General features: G+C 41.0%; 1 protein-coding gene across 2 annotated transcripts in view; it reads left to right on the top strand.

The window, feature by feature from the left end:
- KLHL14 (kelch like family member 14) overlaps window positions 1–22986 on the top strand; it is a 61436-nt gene that overhangs the window by 11720 nt on the left and 26730 nt on the right. For both annotated transcript variants that reach the window (XM_030971232.1, XM_030971230.1), the window contains exon 3: window positions 4867–4988. In XM_030971232.1, coding sequence (XP_030827092.1) covers window positions 4867–4988 — 122 coding nt within the window. The remainder of the gene's footprint in view (window positions 1–4866; window positions 4989–22986) is intronic.

Below are 22986 nucleotides of genomic sequence, written 5' to 3'. Positions count from 1 at the left end.
CTGAAGATGAAATTAACTTTTTGGTGCTTACCAACAAAAGGTCTGCAACTGAAATGTTGACTGGGATAGTATGTATCTCTTGTTCTGTTACCTGGAGGTTGGTATCTAAACCTCACTGAAATCATTTGTTTCTGCTGCAGGTTAACACAGACCCCTTTTCTGAGATTCTTGTTACTTATTTTGACAGTATCACTGTCAGACTCTGGTTTCTCAAATCCTTTGATGTAATGAGATTTGAGGGTGTAAATAAAACTCACCATGCATTCACCCACCCTTGCTGGGTCTGTGCTGCTCTTATGGCTGATTTTGTTTGTGCTTGAGTTCAGTGGGCAAACACCTGGAGTTCCATTTGGCTCTGCTGTGTTTAAGGTCAGCACTGAAGCAGGAGCAAGGATGCCATCATATCTGTCAAGTCCCTGCTCTGAAGAGCTACCCCTACTCAAAGTCATGGTGATAGCCTATATGAAAAGATATTTATATGAAAAGATAATTAATGATCCACACTTCTGGGTTTACTATAGCCCTGAGTTAAGAGAAAAGTATAGTTGAATACTCTTTTTCTTTTTTTTTTTCACCGATGACCATGATCACTTGTATGTCTTAGGATGCCTTTCTCTTTCTGATGTGTAACACTACACTGGATGCATTAAGAGCCACAGGATTGCCACTTCATGGTTGTATTCTTTTCATTTATTTGCATTCCCTAATGCAGAGGGCAGAGCCTTAGTGCATTGTTTAAAAACTGGAAGAGTCTGGAGCAAACCTGTTGTTGAGTCTTGTTTTTTTGCCAGCTTTTGTAGAATGAACTTCTACTAATTGCCCAGATAAGGAAAACCCACCAGTGCAAGATTGATGGATATGTTAATAAAGAAAAACAATGTACAAGAAGAGTATTTCCCATTCATGTGTTTTCCATTAACATGAGGCCATCAAGGTTGCAAAAGAGTAGGAGTGGCTGTCAGGAGTGTTGAGGTCTCTTACAGCCTTTTCTACTGATTTCTTCTGAGTCTATAAACTCTCTTGGGCTCAGCCTCTTGCCATGAATACTCATGGTTAGTTTAGACCATGGACTAGTGGTGTGAGTTTTAGAGCTGATGGGCATCTGCTGCTACCTTTGAAGTGAGTAGAATTTAGTTCTGTTGATGGGTATCTCTGAAAATGAAGCCATTTCTGTGAGTGCTCAAATTCCTGTTTTTTTGTGCCCGAGGGAAACTACACAAGTTTGAAAATGTTGACTTTGAAATATACTTTGGTTTCCAGTCTTGTAAGTAGACAAAATAAATTTCACACCACATGAGGTACCCAGGAACTTAATTAAGGTGAATTAAGTGTTTTAAAATCTTAGCCGAACAGAAACTGCAAAGTGTGTGCAGAATAATAACAACACGTGCATGTTCATCAATGAGAACTAGAGTTTTGGAGTCTAAATCTAAGTAATGCTTTCAAGATAACATGTGGATAAATTTATCTCAACTTTTTTGCCATGACATCAGCCTGCCTGTCCAGCATTTAGCCTTCCCTGATCAAGACACACTACTGTAATGGAATACAAGGTGATCATAAAATCCTTGCTGGGGACACTGTGAACCACAGCATTAACTGAATAGAATATTAGACTGTAAAAAAAAAAAGAGTGTGTCATATGTAATGAAGAACATTTCACATTGTAATCTTGAGTTATCCAAATAGCAAACAGGTAATAATACATGAAAGGGGGAAGCTTTATCTTGCTCAATATGTTACACATATTTTTAAATCCTGTCTTCATCACAGTGTTTCACTGAATAACATTTTTATTAATATTTGGAAAAGTCTCCTGCATATAAGAAGTGGCCATTTACATGTTTTTAATATTTTAGAATGCATTATAAGATTCTAACAGTACTGTTTAGTGCAATATGAAACATAAATATGACATAATAAAGAAAATCTTTTTCAAAATCTAAATTGCAGCATTTCACATTAAAACTTAAAACCAGATTTGGCTCCAAGGAGACATATCAGTTTAAAACCTGCATGTCTTTAGCCACTGTATTATCTTTACTTGGTTCATTGGAAGAGCTCTCAATGCAATGAGATGAATTAGATATTTTGGGTATAAGTACCCATCTCTTCTTTGCCAATTTGTGAAATTTCCCAGTGCTTTTGGTAGAGACTTTGCTGACTATTAACTTCTTACTAAACTTTTACTAAAAGTCTCTGTTCTTGCTACTTCCCATTTTAAACATATTTTAAAAATTAGTATTTTTTAAGCATACCAATATAGCAGCACTGCTCCTTCTCAGGAAACAGTAGCTTCTCAGGCTGTTTAGCTGAAAAAGTAATGTTAAGGATAGTTGCAACTGCCAAAGTCTGGAAACTCAGAGTTATATCTGACATTTCATTCTTCACCTTAACTATTGAGCCTTGGCCATTCATTGGATTTTCACAGTGCTTTGGAGTTAGAAGGGAGTTTTACAGATGAAAGATGAAAATCAAAATAAACTCCTTTATCAAGTAAACCTTGCAAGGGCATTCTGAATTTTACAATGCACAGGGAGTTGATTGTGATATAACATACAACACAGGAGGGCTGGAATAAACAATTTATTCTCTATTGTTAGGGATGGTCATGCATAACTGACTTATGGCTCTGATTTGCTCTGCCACTTGTTACGTGTGCAGTCATCCCTAGCTCATACCAAAAACAGTTTATCATACTCCCATGTTGCATAGAACATATCAAATGTTCTCTCATTAAAAACTTTACTGGGGAGACTGAATGTTATAAGATGCTGGCAGTGCTTTAGTAAGCTTTCCCTGGAGCTTGGTCTCACTATGGAATCTGTGCTGACAGTGATCATGAGATGGTTCCTGGTATCCTACAGAGCCACAGTCTGCTGGGCAGGCAGCAGTGCTTACTGACAGCACATAGCAGGTGCACTGCAGGCACCAAAGGCTGGCTTGTCAGAAAGACTGAGGGACTGCAGGGGCTCTCCCCAAGTCAGGAGAGAATCGAGGGGTAGGACAGTGTGGGACAGTGTCAGTCCCCCCATGGGCTCTCCTGCTCCTGCACTGACGGTTTTGTTTCATCCACTGTCAATTCATGACCTTCTCGGAGCCCTAAATCTGTTTAAAAAACAGATAAGGCCATATGCCAGATAGTTCCCTGGCCATCCTTGTCATAGATGTGTCTGTAGTCTATAGCTGTCTTTGGTACAGCCATTTGACAGATTTTATTCTGGAGCATTGTGTGGATCAAGCCCCGAGCTGTATGTTCCCTTCCTGAAGGATGTTCCTTGTGGTTGGTGCATGTCTACAGCACAATGTAGTTCAGTTTTGCCCATTCTTCTCAAAAGAAGATGCAGTTCTGCTACAAATGTGAATCATTGGGTCACCAGCACACATTCTAGGCAGCAGCTGGAGTGAAGCCATGAGTGTGCCTCAGTTGTAAAGCTCCCACTGCTGGAGTTCACTACTGAGCTTGGAGCTCCTGGGCGATGCTTTGACCCCACCATAAGCATCTCTGGCGGTAGGCTTAGGTTCCTGGTGTTCTGTGCCTTTATTGGCAGGGGTGTTTGCTGCGGACTGACACACAGAGTGCTACACAGGTGTTGTCATGCCTGGAAAAATGGTGTTTGACAAGGGTGCTTTCCATCAAATGCATGGTCCCACTGCACAGTCATTCATATGGATGGCTGTTTTCCAGGCTACATCACCTTCCTACCTAACAGGAACATTTTGAGCCTAGACCTTTATTTCAGTGCTATCTCACCCAAGCTGAGTATAACTGGTGAAAGTTCAATTATATGCAAAGTGACTATTAAAGCATCAGGGCTCATCTGGGGGTCTGTGCCTCCCCTCCAGTTTTCACTTACAATTGTGCTAAATCCCTTCATGCTGCAGAGAAATCGTATGTTCATCAGGTGGGGCATTGTAGGCCAGGGTGCAGATAACCACTTTTACTGCAGATGAGACATTGCAGTCCTGTTCTTAAGAACTGCCAGGCAGATTGGGAATCACGGTCACGGTTAATAGCAGCGAATTGCCAGCTCTTGATGGGTGGGTAGTCACTCCTTTCAGTGGTTGCCCCCTGGGGGAGAAGGTAGAAAAACAGAGGGAGGGAATTAGAGTGACTTTGCACAGTTGAGCAGGTTCATGCCGCTGGATCAGTGGCAAGCATTGGCAGGGCTCCACTCTGGGGAGGCTCACAACAACATCACAGTCTCATTTTTACCAATTGGTGTTGCTATAGCCAGTGGTGCACAGGGGGAGAGCAAAGACGAGGGGGGGAGCCGGGGGGGAGAATGAAAGCAAGAGTCTGGACTAAATTAAACAAACAAAAGTGCTTGTAAGTAGCATTTAACCCATAACCATTAGCCCAGTGCTGCTAATTGTACTAAACTATATGTCTGAAGTTCAGTGTGTGATTAAAGAGTTGGCTCACAAACTCTCTGCATAACCTTAATTTTTTCAAGGTTCTTTGAGTGTAGAATGGCTTATAATAATGATTTTGACTAATACGATTTTTGACATGCAACTTTAATGCTTAACCTTAGTACAACTCCAGAGCATTTCATGTGTATTCAGCTGTAAAGAGTGATGATTTAAAGGGATAATATAAGAAAAAGGTCGTTCTAGAATGAACCTCTAACAAATTGCATAAAGGAAGCTTATTATTCCATGAGTAGAGAGATACGCAGCTTTTCTGATCATTTTTCTGCTTGGTTCAAGAAATTGTTGAGACATGATTGGGAAAAGAAACACAAAAAAATGAAATAGAAAACTGCAAGCAGTGAACATTCTTTTGATGGTTATGATTTTGTTGCCACTAAAAATACTCCTCAGTAATGTGGTTGTTCATCTTTCCTCTTGTTTTGGGTGAAGAATTCGTTCCAATAAGAAAATGCTGTTATTGGTTGGAGGATTGCCTCCTGGACCTGACCGGCTACCCAGCAATTTGGTTCAGTATTATGATGATGAAAAGAAGACGTGGAAAATACTGACAAGTAAGTGGTTTATTTTTGTACAGTTGTCTTGATGAATTTAAAAACATGGTTAATCAAATTAGACACTTTATTGATTTGTTTCTCTTCAGAGATTTGTTTATGTATCACAAGGGGCTTCACAATGGAGCAATAAATTGAGATTGCAGAAGATGCTAATTTTATAATAGGATAGGCCTAAATTAACATTGGCTTAAAATCATTCCAGTAAGTTTTTTTTTAAGTAAACTTGTAAGTCTTTCAAGCTGCAACCTGAACCCATGCATATTTATGTATATATGAATAAAATCTGGTTTAGGAAAAAAAAAGGCATTTTTTTCAAGACATTTTTCTCAAGAGTCAGATCCCTGGTGAGCCGTAGTACTAGAGCACACCTTTGATTCTGTTTTGCATTTTCATTTCCTTCTTCCAGCTTTATCTGTTGTCCACAATCATTAAAGAAAGGTTTCCTCTGTACTACCCTGCGTCCATTGCTGACAGAAGCATTGGTGGAATATATCAGCTACAATAAACAGTGCATGGAGGCTGCTATCACAAAATTCTTTCCTACCTTCTTTTAATAGTGGATTGGTTTTAGAGTAAGTATTTTGCCTCGAGCATCGAGATTTGGAACTTATTGTTATGTTGGTTGTGATTCCCAGTCTGACTTGGTCATGGAATCAAATCATAGCTTCTTGAGTGCAGCAGGCTGTGTGTGCATTAGTCCCCTTGTGGCTAAACTGGCTGCATTGGTCAATAAAACTAAATTTTAACTGTCAAAATTGCCCAAAGCAGTATAGATAAAATAATAAATGAGCAATTTTGATCCATAAATCAAAACCATACTTCTAAAACTGGACAACTGGTAAAACCTGGATTTCCTATTAGACCTGCTTTTTTTTTCCCCCACTAAAATACATTTTACAGAATTTTTTTCTTCTCCCTTATCCAAAGCCCTATAATGGCATACATCTACATTAATATTACATGCACAGATTAGGATGAAATTTTTTCTTTTAATTGCTATGATGCAGGACTTGAAATAAAGCCCTTGTAGACTGATTTTCTCCCATGGTAGATTAAGGAGCCTTTTACAAAGTGGCGCCACATAAAGGCTGTTTACATATAGATGATCTGGACTAATAGTTGGGAGCGTTGTAAAAGAATGACAATTAAAAAAGGTTATATGAAGTTTACATTATAAAAGTTTATAGCATCTGTGCCAGGGAGTATATTATGCTTCACATTTTTCAGAATAATGAGTTACAATACCCACCTCTGTAAACTACTTCTAAGAAAATCCTGAAGATGGTAAGTCAGTGAAAAATCAATGATACTGCCTAAGGCAGGTGTTTTTTTCATTTGCTGTGTCTAATCCAGTGGCTCAACAGGAGAGGCAGGAAGAATGGATCTCTTGCTTCAAGATCTGAACTCTCTACTGAATTAAAGTAGAAAGCTTTTTTTCCTGAGTCTTAACTAGCTGTAGATTATCAGATTTTGTAAGAATGGAATTTACTCAGCTCTTGGTTATTTACATTGTGTTGCAGTCTCCAAGAATGTGGGAAACTATCTGGAAGCGGGATACCTTAATGCTCTGGTTAAACGTCCATCTCTAGTGTTGGACCAACTGTCTAGAGATGTTTCAGGATAATTTTATGTAGAGAATTAAGTCTTTTCTGTGTTACCTTTAGAAATAGGGAAGAAAAGTTCTCTTTCCGTTATGGCAGTGCACATAACATTCTATGCTGTGGTTAAAACCAAGGCATTTGTTACAGTCCTGGCCACTCGGGTTCAAGCGTTTGCTGCTCAGCACTGGAAGCCCTGAAGGTCCCAGGATCTGTCCCAGTGCTGGCTGAGACAACAGCTGCCAAATACACAGCCCTCCTCTGACATGAGTAACCCTGTTCTTGCAAATCCTGCCAGAAAAGGATGCCCTCTTGGCCTGGGCTAAAGTTTGAAGAACACAGAGGAGAATGCCCGTCTTTTCACACTGAAAAAGGCAAAATGTTAACAAGCATACTTTCTTAGAAAATATTTTACTACTTACAAAATGGTAACAATAACTATTAAAAAAAAAAGGTTGAAATAAGAGTTTCAAGTATCCCCTTTTTTTTTCTAACTTATGAGAGAATGGGAGATAAGTCCAAGCAGATCTTCTGTCCTTTCTGTAAAACATTGAAGAACTACAGCATAGGAGTGTAGGGACTTGAAGAACTGTGACTGAGAAGTCTTAGGGAACGAAACAAACTGTACAGTCTTAAAACATAGTGGTAGTTCAGTGCAGCTGTGGTGTGCTATCAACATACTGTGACATTTACGGGGGGTGCAAATTTAAGGACATAGTTCTGTCTTTATTTATCATGTATTTTTTTTTGCAATTTAGGAAGGAGTTTTCTTTCTTTACCTTTTTACCTCTCTCTCAATCCACTATAGTCTTATCAGAGATATACAATCAGTAGCAAAGGCAGAAGATTTTTTCCTGTTTGTTTTTTTTTTTCTTATTTAGAAAGTACTTTCAGTCCCAATGTTGCAGTTCATTCTCAGCTTGTCAGTGCAAATGATGGGTTTGCTCCTTAGTGAATAGGGACAGAGCAAAAGCTATGTCCTGCTCATGAGGTTCTGTGATGGGAAAAATTTCAGTTCCTGTAGTCTGGTATTTCAAGATGTTCTATTTTATTATCGCCTTAGGTGTATTTGATTTTCTCTTGTTACAAAGCTTTTTCTTTAACCTTCTGGCTGCCAATAGGCTCCCCCACACACCAACAAAATGCCACATTTTGCACTTAGAGGCTTACTGACCCAATGTAAATGTGCACAGAAAGTCCCCCTCCCTTCCTCCAAACCCATTTGCGTTCCTCATTTTCTGCCCTCTGTGCCAGTGGCATTTAGGGGTAGGGATGGTGGGAAAGGAGCAAACACTCAATCCTGGGTGCAGTGGCAGGGCCATTGAGGAGGAGGTGGATGAGAGGAGCCCGAATCTCCTCTTGTCACTGTCCACTGAGAGGAGCCCCAGCAGTTACTCTCAGGGCTTGCAGACCCATTTGAGAGGGAGCTGCTTGCCTGTTTCCTTTTGCCTTCTCAGCAGGGAGAGTGGCTCACTTCTCAGCACTCAGTTGCTTAGGGCTCTGTGTCCTGCCTTGTGTGATGCATAAGGAGCAGGAGAAGATCAGCCATCAGGAACTACTGGCTCCATGGCACTGCAGCTGGAGCTGCAAAGATGGGTGCAGGTGGAACAGCACGAGCTATCGAGTATGACAGCTCAGCAGAGGAGCAATCTCATTTTGTTCCCTAGACAAGACTAGATCTATTGGCAGGGGATCCTGCCCACCTCTCTCTGCCTGGATAGCCAAAGCACCAAATGCATCAGTACTAATGGGAGTAATTCGAAAGGTATCAGGAAAACAACTTGCCTTGTTCATAGACCCAGGAGAGGAGGGGAAGCATGCACCCATTTCCAATTTTTTAATGTCATCATCTATAGGCAAGAATGCTATGGCTCAGGGGATCAGCAGATTTTTCACAGTCTAGTATTACTGTGTATTTTTCCTATCTGGTATTTCTCAGAGAGTTATTGTTTATATGTTGACAACATAGAGGCAGAATAAAGAGGAAAAGAAAGGAGTAAGTTAGTGGCATTCTACAAACATTTTTTGCCACCTAATTTTGCTTGATATGGGCACAATCCTAATCTGAGATTATAAATAATATTATGCACATCATAATGTGTACGCTGGTATTTAATTTGAAGCACTTATTGCCCAGCGGTGCTTGAGCAAAGTCGAGGCTTTTATAGACTTTATGATAAAGTACAGCAAATATCTTCACTGCATGGTTTCTTTTCAGGCTTTGCCTACATGTGCACAAGCACTGTTCACTTTTTAGCTGGGTACTTACTACATAGGTCACATAGCAGCAACAGGCTACCATTGCCCAGTGACAGAAATGGAACAGCTGAAGGGGGTATGACAGTCCTCAGTAACAGCAAAAGTTCTGCTCTGTTAATGGGTTTTCATTATTCTGTGATATTTTGTAGTCTTCATAACTACTTACTGGATGTGGGGCTTTGGTGAGGGAGTCTCTGTGTCACCACCTCATACCTCACTGCTCAGAACCAGCCACTGCTGCTTGCGTTTTAATTACCAGTTATGGTCCTGCCAGGAGCCTAATTGTGTTTAATTCTAGAACTCCTTTGGTTGTTTGTTTTAACTGCAACGTTTAAGATTAATTAAACTTTAAGGAAGTGAAACAATGTTTTGTTTGTTAGAGTTATTCTATAATAATTGCAAAATCCAGAGCCTATAAAGATTTTTTGTGTTCAGAATTGCATAGCTTTCCCAAAAACCCTACTGCTAAGGCAATGATGTATTACTTTCACTTTCATTATATGTTCTTAATCAGAGCGTGACTTCACACTAGACAAAGCGATGCTTTATGCATGGTCTCCCTTGTTTTTTGCTAAAATCTTTTGACATGATTAATTTTACTTTAATGCTTTTGTCTTGTTGTAATGGTAAGGATGATGGGTATAAACCAGGGCAAAAAAATACATGCTTTTCTGTCATAATGCTTCTAAGCATTTAAAAATATATTAAATGAAAGAAAAAAGTATTACTTGAGAATGATCTAACTGGAATTAAATTTCTTGCTATGTGAACAGAGAACGCAAGAAATAAATAAAAATGACGCAGTCATTGTTTTAGGTGAGGTTCTTTTGCAGTTTTTTCTATAGCAATTTATCCATCTGTCTGATTGGAAGTGATGACTAGAAGAGAAATTGGGTCTCATAGGTTTCTAGATATACAGTGGTTCCTTGCTTCAATCTAAAAATTCCTTTTTCTCTGAAGCACAAAGGTAAAATGTTGGAAGCATTACTGAACTCCTACATGGCATGTTCCATCCATGTGAAGCTGCAGCAGATACTGTTTTCATATAAATGCTTTGTTTTTCAATGAGATGTTAATTGTAAAATTGCTTAACTTCCCTAGTTCACCTTATCATGTGGGTGAACCACAGAGAGAATTCAGTGAACTTCATAATAATGGCAAATATATGTATGGGCCATAATGCATTTATGCTTAGGGATTGCACTAGGTTTGGATTTTAATCCAGCATAAAAGCCAACATCATTGTCCAATGAGAACTGTCTGATATTTTTTGGGGAAAGACAGGGAAATATCCAGGAATTTGACAGATTGGAGAGTTTAGTCAGGATGATCAGCACCTATTTTCAGGTTTCTTCTTCTTTTTTCTTCTTCTAGTTATCCCTTAGTCTTTTTTTCTGTTTGTCTTGGCCTTCCTGCCCTTTGCTAGGTATGTTTAAGTCAGCTGTGTTTGGTCCATGTGTAAAGACAAACAATGAAGCAGGCACCTTGATTTCCTTCCCAATCCCTCTCCTTTCTGCCAGCAGCAATCACACAATGTTAAAGAGTTGTCATCTTCGTCTGCTTCCCTGACCATAATGAGCAGTCAGAAACATTTTCACCCTTGATGCTCTGATAAAGGCAGTCCACCTTTTCCTTCCTTCCCCAGGCTGGCTGTGCTTTCATTTTTACATGAGGCAATCCCCTGCAGGTAGTCTGGTCTGAATACAACATATGTTATTTCTGTCATTTTGACTTGTTAAATTTCCCTTGAATATGTTCTGTGACAGTGCAGCAGTCCTCTGTTTTCAGTAACAACATTTTTGCATGTCAGCCAGCATTTAGGCATACTGATGGTTCTCAAAACCCTTTGAACATCGTTATTTATGTACTTTATCCAAAGGGAGGTCGAGTGAAAGGAATTATAATTGTTTACTTCAAAGTCAGCAATAGAGAACCCAGGTCACTCCAGTCCCCAGCCTGCATTGTTTCTGCTGGAATAGGTCATATGTCTTTCTTCCATGTTTTCTTTGGCAGTTCTGTGGTGCTCAGTTGTATCAGCCTTTCCTATACTGAGTGATACTTTGCCTTTCCTGAGGAAATTAATAACAAAACTCATGCTCCTCCTTTTCTGAAATGTCTTTGGAATCTCTGAGACCTTCTCAATCCTTCATGCATTGGAGTGTTTTATCCAGTTTTCTATTTTCTAAGTTGGCTACTTATAAGACAAACAGTATGATTATAGCTCACATCAGAGGTTCTTGGAAGAAATTTTCAAAGGCTTAAGTGTCAGCTTGAGTACTTACTAGATGTGTCTACACATTGTGCCTTTGGAAATGTGGTATCTTTCAAGTAAATACATTCAATCACTGTAAAGCTTTTGCTTTTTTGAAGAAGGATATTAGAAGCAAAGTTTTTCTCCCTCAATTTACCCCAAAACAGTTGGTAACTGAATAAAAGAAGTGGTGTTTGCAAAAATGGTATGAAATCAGGTGGGCAGGTTGTCTTGATAAATGCTTGTTCTAATTTCTTTCCTCCCCCCCTTTTTTTTTTTTTTTTTTTGTAGTTGTGAGAATAGTGCACACTTAAGTTAGTCAAAAAATGTGTCTTGATGAGCACTTCTTGGCAGCCCTGATAAATTTCATCTCTCTTACTCCATTTATCCAGCAGTTGGGGATGCTGCAGCTTCTGCTTCAGTGCTGTGTCAAGGATGGTTTCAGCACTGCATTGAAAAGCTTGAGCAAGCATTAGCATATTGCTAAGCCAGTAGTCTTTATATTACCCACTAGATAGGTTTAGTAAATGTGGTAGATGTATGTAGAAGTTGTACAGGTGCACGTATGCACATGCTTCTATGCATCTTCCTTAATGAAACACATGGATTGCACTGAAAGCTAATTTTAAAACATAAATTCCATCCATATTTTTCATACTTAGACCCTTTTAAAAGGTTCAGAAGCAGGAAAATACAGTCACAAAGGAAGAAAGATTCACACACAGAAAACTTGGCTGGTTGGTGTGACTATCCAGCTTTAAGCCTGGATTTAGGAGATTAATTCAAGGTGGTCATACACACTGCCAATACACTACGTTTTACACCTACAGGGAAGTAAGAATATAGAAGTGAGGAACAGAAATACAGTGAGGAGTATTTTTCTACATGTGACATAGCAGAGGTTAACCACAACTCCCATTCTGAGGATGATGCGTGGGAGTTCAGCTGTGCAAGTGCCATTAATGGCACACGCCTGCGTGTCTAAGAGCAAGGCAGAAGTCTGAGAATGAGTAAAACATAGCGGCTGAAAACGTAGCAGTTTCTCACAATGATTGCGTTATTGATATGTTAAATATTATTTTCTTCTGCACTGCCATTTGAGATAAGTTTCAAGAAATGTCAGCCCTCTTTCAGCATGTTTTTGTTTTTGATTACAATGTTGTCAGCTTCTCCATTTACACAAGTGTTACTAGATTGTTTCTTCTATTCCCTGTGCCTTACTTGTAAATGTGTTATGTTGTAAATTCTGGATAGCTTTCTATTCCTGTGTTCCCAGTGCCTACACATCTTGCTGGGGTGTATCTTTGAAACAAGTCTTTTCACTGCATTCAGTCTGTTTGTGCTAAAGCTCTCAACAGTCTTTCAGCTTCTCTTGGCTGCTCTCTGTCTTTTGTTACGAACTTGTGAACACCCACCTGTGTGGAAACCAGGCTGTTCATTTCCTTTTGCATATACAAAGATGCCTGAAGCTACCTACTCATCTTCATCCTCAAAAATGCCATTGGCAAACAGCTACTTCCAGGGAGAGTCCATAAGTGTTACCTGAATGTCCTATTCCCTGCCTGTGCTCAGCCAGGACCCTTTGTGGTTGAAAACCTGAGGAGGATGAGAGAACAGGGCACAACCCCCTTCCAAAACGCTGAGGAGTGCCCCTTCCTCAGGCAGGGCACTGAGGCAGTGGAGAGCTGAGTAAGAAGGCAGCAGGGGTAAGACAGGTGAGTTACCCCATGATTGGTGCCATTTTCACAGCAGATGCTGCTGTCAGGCTGCTGTGGGGACATCTTACAAAGAAAGGTGCTGGCTCCTGGAGATGCCACTCCTTGCTACATCCTTGCAAGGGCATCAGAACCTTTGACTCAAAGCCTTCCTCCTGGATCACAGAGCTTACCTTTTTCCAAGTCATCTTTCAATTTAAGTTACATATCTTTGCAGATGGGTTGAGGATGACAGTTCCATTTTGCAGCAACTTCTACTGCTTAGTTCCAAGGCAAAATGAAAAAAATATTTCAAATGTTTAGGAGGCAAAACCATAGTCACATCAGAACATCCCTTCTCTTCTCAATATCTCTTGTGAAAGAGGGTTGCAGTTAGAGCACAATTTTTTAGATTGTGAATTCTTCATATATGTCCCAAGGGGTATCTCACAGCTCCACCAAAGTTTTGTCAAGCTTTGGAAGGCTAACTGCAAACCAGAAACTGCCTAGCTACAAATGACAAGTTGCTTTGACTTCACCAGGTGATCAACAGAATGTAGATACGTGGGCTTAATGCTGCCCAAGAGGCTCTGCAACATTTTGAGTCCATCTCAGCCTATGGGCATTGTCTGTCTGCTATGTACACACATCTAGTCCAGTAGGAGCTGGGAGCTGCCTTGTCCTGTCTTCTGTCCAAAGCAAGTGTCCCACCTGGCTAGATACAGATTTCAATAAAGTCACATCATTTCTACATCACCAAAATGTTCTCAACAGACCTGTTTGTGTAGGTCCCTCAATACTATATGGCCACTGTCTCTAAAAAAATCAACCATCTGGAATAACTTTAACACAAAATTATACGTCACTGCAAATTCAGTGCTCCCTGCTTTCTGGTTTTTAGTTAATTCCAGGTAAAATTTGTGTGTTTATTCTTACCTACTTGCTCTAGGATTTAGGTAGCATTAATGGGAGCTGGGCACGTATGGAGATGAAAATGAACTCAGGTGTGTTTCTAGAGTCTTTGGAAAGCATTCCCTTTTCCAGTGGTTAATGTGGCATTTATATAAAATGGGTTGAAAACAGGATGGCAGAACTCTTCTAGCTGGGTAAAATGTAACAATAAAAAACTCTCATTGAAATCCTCCAATTTCTTTGAGAGATTGGTACGTTTTATGAATTTTCTCCTCTGAAATGTTATTAAAAGGCAGTTTCTTTCTCAGAAGTGTTTTGTACACAATTATTTGCAATACAGATTTTTGAAGTCTGCCTTAGCTTTCTCCATTTTTCTAAGTGCTTTAGTGGTAAGAAGTGAACATTTTGCATCCTTGACTTTATTTGCTGTTGTATGTTCTTACTGTGTTGTACAGGCTCATTATTTATAGGAAGTCATTCTCTTTTCAATTTTCCTCTATTTTGTCACAGCTTAAGTTCCTTTCTCCCTTCCCTTCCCATCCCTTTCCCCTTCCCTACTGCCCCCCCTACTCCCTTACCTTCCCCCTTTTTAAGACAGAAATAAAATTTATTACATACTTGAGAAAGGTTTTCTCTGAGCTTTCTGTCTCATACCAGGTGTTGTATGAGCTACTGCTTTGATTTAACTGAATGTTGGAGTATCTGCAGGAACAGACTAATATGTCTTTACAGGGATGGGTTTTGGTATGTTGTTTTGTCATATTTATATATTGTGATTCTGCTCCCAAATGGGGATTGTGCTACTATACAGGGTATGCAACTGCAGAATGACTGTTCACACCGAGAAAAAAAGTGTTAACAAATTGAATAGTAATGAATTAACCTGCAGAAAAAGCATTTTGCCCTAGTACACAGAAACCCTGCATAACTAGAGCATATAATTTTAAATGAAGCAGGCTCTAGGAATGCCTCAATGGATGTGATGTCGACAGTAGCTCATAATTCATGGATATGAATTATGGCTGAATATCAGGAAAAAACTTCCTGACATTGAGATCTATTAGGTTGTGGAATAATCTCCCATGGGAAATGGTGGAAATCCCATTGCTTACAATCAGACTGAACACTGGGAAAGGGACAAATCCTGGCCTGGCCTCAATCTTTTAGGGCAAATTAATTGTTTTAACATATGCCTTCCCATCAGTCTAGACAAGTGGTCTCTTCTGGTATTTGCCAGGCAAGAGCAACAAAGGCCGCCCCACAGCTGTGCGGCCTCTGCTTGTGAATAGATCACCCCAGGCTGAAAAAAAGGGGTGCCTGTGAGGCCCTCCAGAGCTGTTCTGGAGAATTACTCTGATGGCTTCTTGGGGGCTGAGTGTGAAATAAGCGGGGCTGTGTTTTTGGCATGGAATGGTGGCTGGTTTCCTGCTGCAGTGTCCTGGACTAACCTGCATGTGAGGGCTCTGGTGGGTGAGCAAGCCCAGCATTCCAGCTGTTTGGCATGAGAGATCCCACTCAGGTTCCTTAAGGCCACAAAAGGGAATAGGAATCTTTTCCACAGTGCAAACATCTGTTTTCCATGGAGTGGGTAAGCTACCCGAGCATTCCCTGGGCTCAGCAAACGCTCAGAGCGGCCAGTGGCTGATGCAAGCCTGTCGTTTGCAGCAACAAATTATCTGTGACTGAATCATCTTAAAAATTCCCATTTTATTACAAGTAGATAATGTATTTAATGCACACTATTTAGCTTTAATTTGGAGGGGGGGAAGTCTTCAAGTCTTGAGATGGCTGTGGCTAAAACTATTAAATCAAGCTTGTTTCCTTGTGAGCAGAAACTGCAAGTAAATGCAAGTGATGGTTTTGCAGTGATGACATTAATGTGTTCTGATTATTTTAAATATATATCTACATATACATATATATATGTATGTATATGTATATTTAAATATATATATATATATTTGTTAGTCTACAATAAAAAAAAACAAATCTGTTCCTTTCTTTCTGATCCTGCAGCTCTTTGACATTCCTTTTATGTCACTTCAATCAGAAAAGTATCTTTTACATTTCTTACAAAACACATATCAATCTCTCTCTCTCTCTCTACATATATATATATATTTATATATACACACATATATCTGTGGATTGAAAAAAAGGTTTGACTCCAAAACTTACTAGAAGATGGTAAAAGAGTTTACCTATAGACTCTCTCCAGAGGACTGCAATTATTTTGCAGTAATTTCAAAACACACACACCACACACACACACACACACACACACACACATATATATATGTGGATTGAAAAAAAGGTCTGACTCCAAAACTTACTAGAAGATGGTAAATGTTCCTCTTAGGCTAAGCAGCAAAAGAAAAATTGAGAGAGAAATGTGCTTGCACCACTTTGGGGTGGGGAGGCTTGGCAAATTATGTTGTTAGAAATCATTAAAATATATTTAAATAGAATTACCATGGTGAGTGATGTATGAGCCATGTTTCTTCTCTTCTCCTCCCTCCCCCCACCCAGTTTTACATGCAGAATAACAAAGTGTGTGGCTCCAATCTGTACTCAGCAGCAGCTGCTTGCTTGTTGGTCAAGAATTGCAGCTGCTCTATGTGCACGGCCTTAACCAACATACACACCATATGTAAAAGATACTTTTCTGATTGAAGTGACATGAAAGGAATGTCAAAGAGCTGCAGGATCAGAAAGAAAGAACCAGATTTGTTTTTTTTTTCTGATTATAGACTAACAAAAAATAAGTCCAATTAAAAAGAAGTCTTCTGCCCTCATGCATATGAAAGGCATTGTGCAGGCATAACTAAGGCAGAATTTGACTCCCAAATTAACTCATTTGCTGGATGCAAAACCAAAAGAAAATCCTTATGTCCAGTTTATAAGTGTATATAATGAAAAACTGCAACAGCAGAAAAATGTATTCATATTATATCTTTAATTCAGCAAAGTATTAATCACACTGATGTTCAGCAGCCTGTTTAAATACATGCTTAAGTACTTTACTAAGTACTGCCTGTAAACAGCTCTATATGATGGTGCATTAACATAGGACAGAGTTTATCTATAGACTCTCTCCAGAGAACTGCAATTATTTTAAGTACCATGGCAGCCAGTAGCATAGAGCTGGATGATCTGTGGTGTCCAAATCCCAGCCTTCTGGCTGGTCCTCCTGCAGCCCTTGTCTCCCAGCTGCATTACCATTGATGTCCACATCCACTCGTTTAAACTTTGTTTTATTCAGCAGAATCACCACTGCTGGAATCAGCTGGGCATTTACTGGCTCCCATTAACTTCAGCTCCAGGAAAGAGAGACATGTTCAGGGCGGAGATGTCCCATGTAAGGGTTTATCCAGCCTCCAGCTTAAGTCCTGTTAATGTGCAGGATGTTTTAGGGGTTTTCTGCACCAGGACATATTTCACCCAGCAAGATTGGAGCCACTGTCCTTTTTTTTTTTGTCAGCTCCCATGCTTTCTCTAGCACTGCTCCAAGAAATGATCACTTCAGCACTCAGAAATTTGATTTTTCTTAACTGCAAAGATTTACAATGTCAATAAAGCCCTGACATAGCATCCGTTTTCCTGAAGCCATGATTTGGCTTCACTCCAGCAGCTTTATTTTAGCAGCCTGGCTTTTCCTCAGAGAGGCAAGGCTGCCATGGACAGGGGTTCCCCCCCAGCTAAAGCATTGGTGGCCACCTGAAGTACTTGCAGTCACTTCAGGGCTTTCATTTGAAACTTTCAGTATTGGAAAATAATTCATTGTCATCGGAGAAAAAAATGGAGGGAAAAGTGTTCTGGCTTCACATGGCACAAAGTAGTGCTGTTCAGTGGGAATGAAGCTACATCCTGACACCATGTTGTTTCACCTCTTCTTCTGCAGTCCCTAATTATCTTACAGCAGTATGCAAAAAAAATGTTCTTGAGGGCTCTGTGTTTCCCCTGAGGCTCAGAGGTTCTGCAGGGTGCTGCAGGGTTAGGCCTCTGTGGCTGCTGGAGTGGCCCAGGGGTGCAAAGCCAGGGATGGGAATCCTCTTCCTCTTCACAAAAGCAAGGCTGCAAAAGTATCACCAAAGTGGGGAATGAATGATTACACACCAGTTTTGGGTGTCAGGAGCCCTACAGAGGGTGCAGGTGGGGTTGAGGAGTGGCTGGTTTTGGTTGGTTGGGTTGGACAATGAGGGCAGACACCAGAGCTGCTCACGAGTCCATAGCTGGAATCCTTCTTGGGTGGCCTCCAGAGGCTGGTGCAAAAATGTCAAGCAAGTGTAGCAGGAAGATAAAAAACCTCACACAAGCAAAGGAGAGTCTGGGCTATTTAGAGGTAAGCAAAGAGAATGGTGTGGACCAAATTCATATCACTCTGTGAAAACTATTTGTGAAATGTGTTAAGAATTAAATGTCTGTTGTACTTGTAAATGATTTGTGGTTATACAGTAGAGCAACCCACAGACAGATACTAAAAACTGGGAAGAAATATTCGATTTACCAATTTTTTATCATTTTATATGCCTTTTTAATGCATTTTTTTCCCTGCCACTGGTGGATACAGTACCTACTGAACTCAAGCCCTTGACCTGGTGCAACTGGGACCTTTAAAACAAAGGAGAACTCAAGAGCACACCAGTTGGGGCTAGGTCAGTAACATGAAGTTAGTTCAGTTATCACTGCACCACACCATAACAATTTTGGTACTCACAGTTCTACCCTGGGACTGTCCCCTGAGAGCACAACAATAATGCTGCCCTTTGTCACGGGCCCAAATAAAGCGTAACTGAGTACCTAATTCTGATTACTTCAGGGAACTTGCTGCAGAGTTACATTAGCTGTGTTGCCAACAACTTTATCTCTGATCTTGCACATTTAGTATATTAAGACAAAGCTGTGTGATTCAACTGATTGTTTTCAAATGGGAGGTTTTGATCTTATGGTTGAAAATTAAAAGACAATTGAAAGCAAATTGAGGAAAGTAAATTGAAGGGGCATCAAGCATATGTAGTGTCTTGGATATAGTGGTGTGGCTTGTAATTTTTGAAAATGCTTTGGGTTATCAGCACTTGTACTGTAGAGTGGAGAACAAATAACTAAGCCTTCATGGTAATATGATTTGAAGGCAAAAATTTTGGAAACTTGCTTAGTATTCATTTTTATCAAAACTATGTTTATGCACCCTGGTGCTGCAATAGGAATGAATTTATTTGTGAAGATCCAGTGAAATGGATCTCAGCAAGTGTCCCAAACACGTTTTTGCAGTTGGTCAGATGCTCCACATATTGCAGAGCACCAAAAAGTACTTTATATCAGAAAACAAAATAAATCAGAGGAGTTACCATTTGAAAGCTTACATACAGCTGATCATGTGGAGCTGTCTTCACAGGCTTAATCGCTAAAATTTGACTTTAAAGACTCTACAGAATTTTAACAAAGTTATTTCTGCAATAAATATTCGATACTGCTTCTTGAGATATGCAGAGTCAGTGCAAAATTTCAGAGTTTTAGTAGTGTATAAATAGGGTACAGTGGGATAAAGAGTAGGTTGCTTTCATCAGCTCATTTTGCAGGTGGTTGCTATTCTTGTCACCTGTGGAAGTTTATTGAGTCAGGATCTTGTGTAATTCTTTTGTGGCCAAAGAGATCCAGTCGATCTGCTTTTCCTCGAGGTAGCGTTGAGTAGGCGAGCCACAATTCCTGCTAGTGCTGTGTTCCTAAGTGGTTACAAATGTAAGGTAAAATGTGCTCATTTAAACAATGTAATCAGTGCTTAAGGTAGTTTAAGCTAGTGGCTTCTTCTAATTGTAAAAGGCTAGGAGCAATTACCACAGCCCAGCTGATAAGTGGTGACTGCCTCAAGCACAGTGCTGCACCAAAGCAATAGCGTTGATCATCTGTTCGTGCTCTGTAGTATGAGCCAAAAGTGTTTGTATCAGTGGTAACCTAATTTGTGTAAAAACACATTTATTTTAGCCAGATGTGGATCAGCAGTCTCCATATTAATATATATGATCAAATGCACTGCACTTGGGATTATATTCTGTCTATTAATTTATATAAAGACTGCAAACTCCTTAGGCAGGATCGGTCTGTGTTAATGTCCAGGAGTGATGCACTGCACATTTTACCAGCATTTTTGCAATGAATTAAAAAAACAACAGCTCAAATGCACTTTCTTGTTTTATTTCCTTTGTGTTTCTTTTTCTGCCACATTTTTTACCTCTGCTTCTCTTTGTGAAAGTCCAGATTCATCGGGAATGAAAGTTATGAAAGTTAAATTGAGTTTTCACCTGCAGGGTATGTGACAGGACTCACTGTTGGGCAGGCACATATCTGTCTGCCTGTGCTCCTCTCCCAGTTCACAACTCAAGTGCAATCCTGCCAAATCCAAGTCCTGCACTGACACTTGGGTATATTGCCCCTGCATGTGGCTCTTTCAAGGTGGTTTTTGAGACACTTGCAGGGAAATCAGTCTTTGCAGTATTGTCTGTGACAGACTGCAAAATTCAAGTTGTTCCATTGCTGGGGTAAAGAGGAGAACAGAGGGTGTGGTTACCCCTGTGAGAGCAGTTTCCAGCACTGAAAATTTTTCCTTATATAATCCTTTTGTTGTATTTTTGTCAAGGTTTAATAAACCTTTTTAAATTTTCAAAGTGGGCAGTCATTTCTCACACCCCTGACTGTATTGCTGCCCTGTGTTAGGAGCACCCCCAGCAGCTGCTCTCAGGTACTCTTCCTCTGCTGAGCAGGGGGACTTTCCCCATTTTCCATACAAGGAAAAGAAAAGACTGACTTCAAAATCATCCTGGCTTTTTGCTCTCCTTCTCTTGGCCTCGGAGAAGGAGTCTGTGTGAGCTGACAAGGCCAGGCTAGGTCATGAGAGGGTACTGTGCAGGGGATCTAGGGTGTTGGTATTTTTGTGAGAAGCTAGAAGAAGCTGGATGGTGGGAAGGAGTGTTTGATTGTATTTTATATACAGGTTTAATATAAGTATTGTTATTGGGATAGATGGTGCCTTCAGAGGGACTATTCATCTTGTAAGCTGTTGGGGAAGAGTGAGAGAAGACATAATTTAGCAGTGGTGGAAATGCAGGTGAATAAAGTCCCTTCTCTCCTTCCTGGATGGACTAGACATGTTTCAGCTTCATGATGCCTTCTCCAAAAGATCATTCTTTGGGAAGATGAGAAGAGAGCTGTAATCTGGCCACCATTATGCAGTTCAGTTGGGGAACTAGCTGAGTAAAGCACTGGCTTCCCATTGGAAAGGACTGACTCTTTTAGAAAGGATTTTTTTTCCCTTTAATTCTGTAGTTATCTTTTTTTTTTGGGGGGGGGTCACAGTTTCCTCACGTCCTCTTTTCTCTTCCTTACCCCTGTAATGAGGAAGCATGCTCTTTGCTAAAAACGAGCACGTTGCTTTTACCTAGCTTCCAGATCATTATTGAGAGCGAGAGGGAGAGAGATTTGGCGGTGTATTGGCGGGGACGGGAACCGTGCCTGCTGTGTTTCACTGGGACTGGCGCGTGGAGTAGAAAAGCAGATGTGTGTGGACTGCCAGGGAAATCACAGACTGATCCTTGCGCAGTCTGGGTTCGAGGAGCTGGGACAAGACGAGGCAAAGCAGGTATGACTGATACCCGTGCCAAAGCCTGAGCACCTGCCGTGCCCATTGCAGGCGGCGGCGGCTCCGCATCCGCCAGGATCGACGCACCGAGCATTCCCGGGGGTTTGTGTACTCCGTTTGATTTCTTCCCTTTCACGCCGAACACGAGGAACAAGCAGAAGTGAACTGCTTGGGAGGAAGCTGGCTATGCCTTTTTTTGTGCTGCGTTTCACCTCTTTTGTTTTTTGGTTGGCTGCAGAACCTGAAGCCAAAAGATGACTGAAACGCCTCTCGCCGGGGAGGGGGGAGCCGGGCACGCCGCACCCCATCTAGCGGCTTAGCCTCGCACTGCCGGCGGGAGGGAAATGCGGCAGCTCAGGGAGGAAGAGCAGGAGCAGGAGCAGGAGGAGGAGGAGGAGGAGAGGAGGAGGAGGAGGAGGAGGAGGAGGAGGAGGAGGGCTCCCGCTACCCCGGCCATGAGCTTCGTAGGCTTCGGACTCCGCGGCACCTGCGTGGGCGATGCGGAGATGCTGAAGCAGCAGGAAGGTGTTAGCTGTCTCTCAGACCCGGGGTGAAGCACACACCGAGGGACTCGCACCCAGCTCGGAAAGAGTGTTAGACAGACGGCGATACTAAGCCCTCTGGAGTTAAGAAATGTGAGAATTAAGCTGCCTCTGCAACCTTAATTCGGCCTCTGTTTGCATAAGCACTAAGATAAAATCTCCAATGATATCACACACTATTCTTTGTCACACATCAGTGCGTAGAAGGGACTGTGCTAAATTTCTGCTCACAGCATTTCTCCTCTGGTGTTCAGCAAGTAGATCCTGTCTGCCACATGCTTCTGAAATACTCTTCAGAAGATGGAATCTTTTCACAAGGTTTTCTTCACAGACTTCACAACAACAGAGGCCAGCTGCTTCATGGGCGTTCATTGTATTCATTTTTGTACCATCCTCTTTGTGAGGAGCATGGTCCATCATTGTTCCCATTTTGCAGATGAGGAACAGAGGTGCAATGTGATTAAAGTAAAAGGTATCCTTTATTTTGGGGTGCCTATTTTAAGACCCCCTCAGACCATGCTTTCTAGATGGCCTCTACCACCTACTTCTGTAACAGCAGTGAGCACAGAGTGCTCCTGTGTATCAGGCTCTGAAAATGAAGCACAGATAATCAGTGTTCTCAGAACAGGAGAAATGGGTAGCTGTAGAAAACAAACAGCTTAAACTGAAATGAAAATATACTTTCTTCTTTTCAGGATCATTTTTCTGCCAGGTTCTTGCTTTGAAAGCACTCACTGGAGGGTTCAGGATTGCCTGGGCTGTGAGAGGGACAGGGCCACAGCAACCCTGGGTTAAACCCATTTCAATGGCTTGGTATTATGTGCTGAGGTTGTAGTTTCACAACCATTCCAAGCTGATCCAAACTGGTGCTGCTGTTAATACATCAGTCCTTCACTTCTTCTCGTGGCCTCGCACTCCCGCTCACTCCAATTTGTAGGGCCTGGCAGGGAAGCCTGGTGGGGAACAGATCAGGGTTAAATTCAATGCACCTTAAAAAATAATGTTTTCTCGATTGTTTATTTTTTGGCTTCATGTGTGCGCAGGCCATCACAAAGAATGATGGATCATGAGACAAGAAGGGGCTGAAGTGTTTTTTGCAGTGGCAG

The sequence above is a fragment of the Camarhynchus parvulus genome, chromosome 2 (genome assembly GCF_901933205.1).
Source record: "Camarhynchus parvulus chromosome 2, STF_HiC, whole genome shotgun sequence".
Lineage (NCBI taxonomy): Eukaryota > Metazoa > Chordata > Aves > Passeriformes > Thraupidae > Camarhynchus > Camarhynchus parvulus.
The sequence above is the reverse complement of the archived record's forward strand: the minus strand, read 5'-3'. Positions and strand labels throughout refer to the sequence as shown.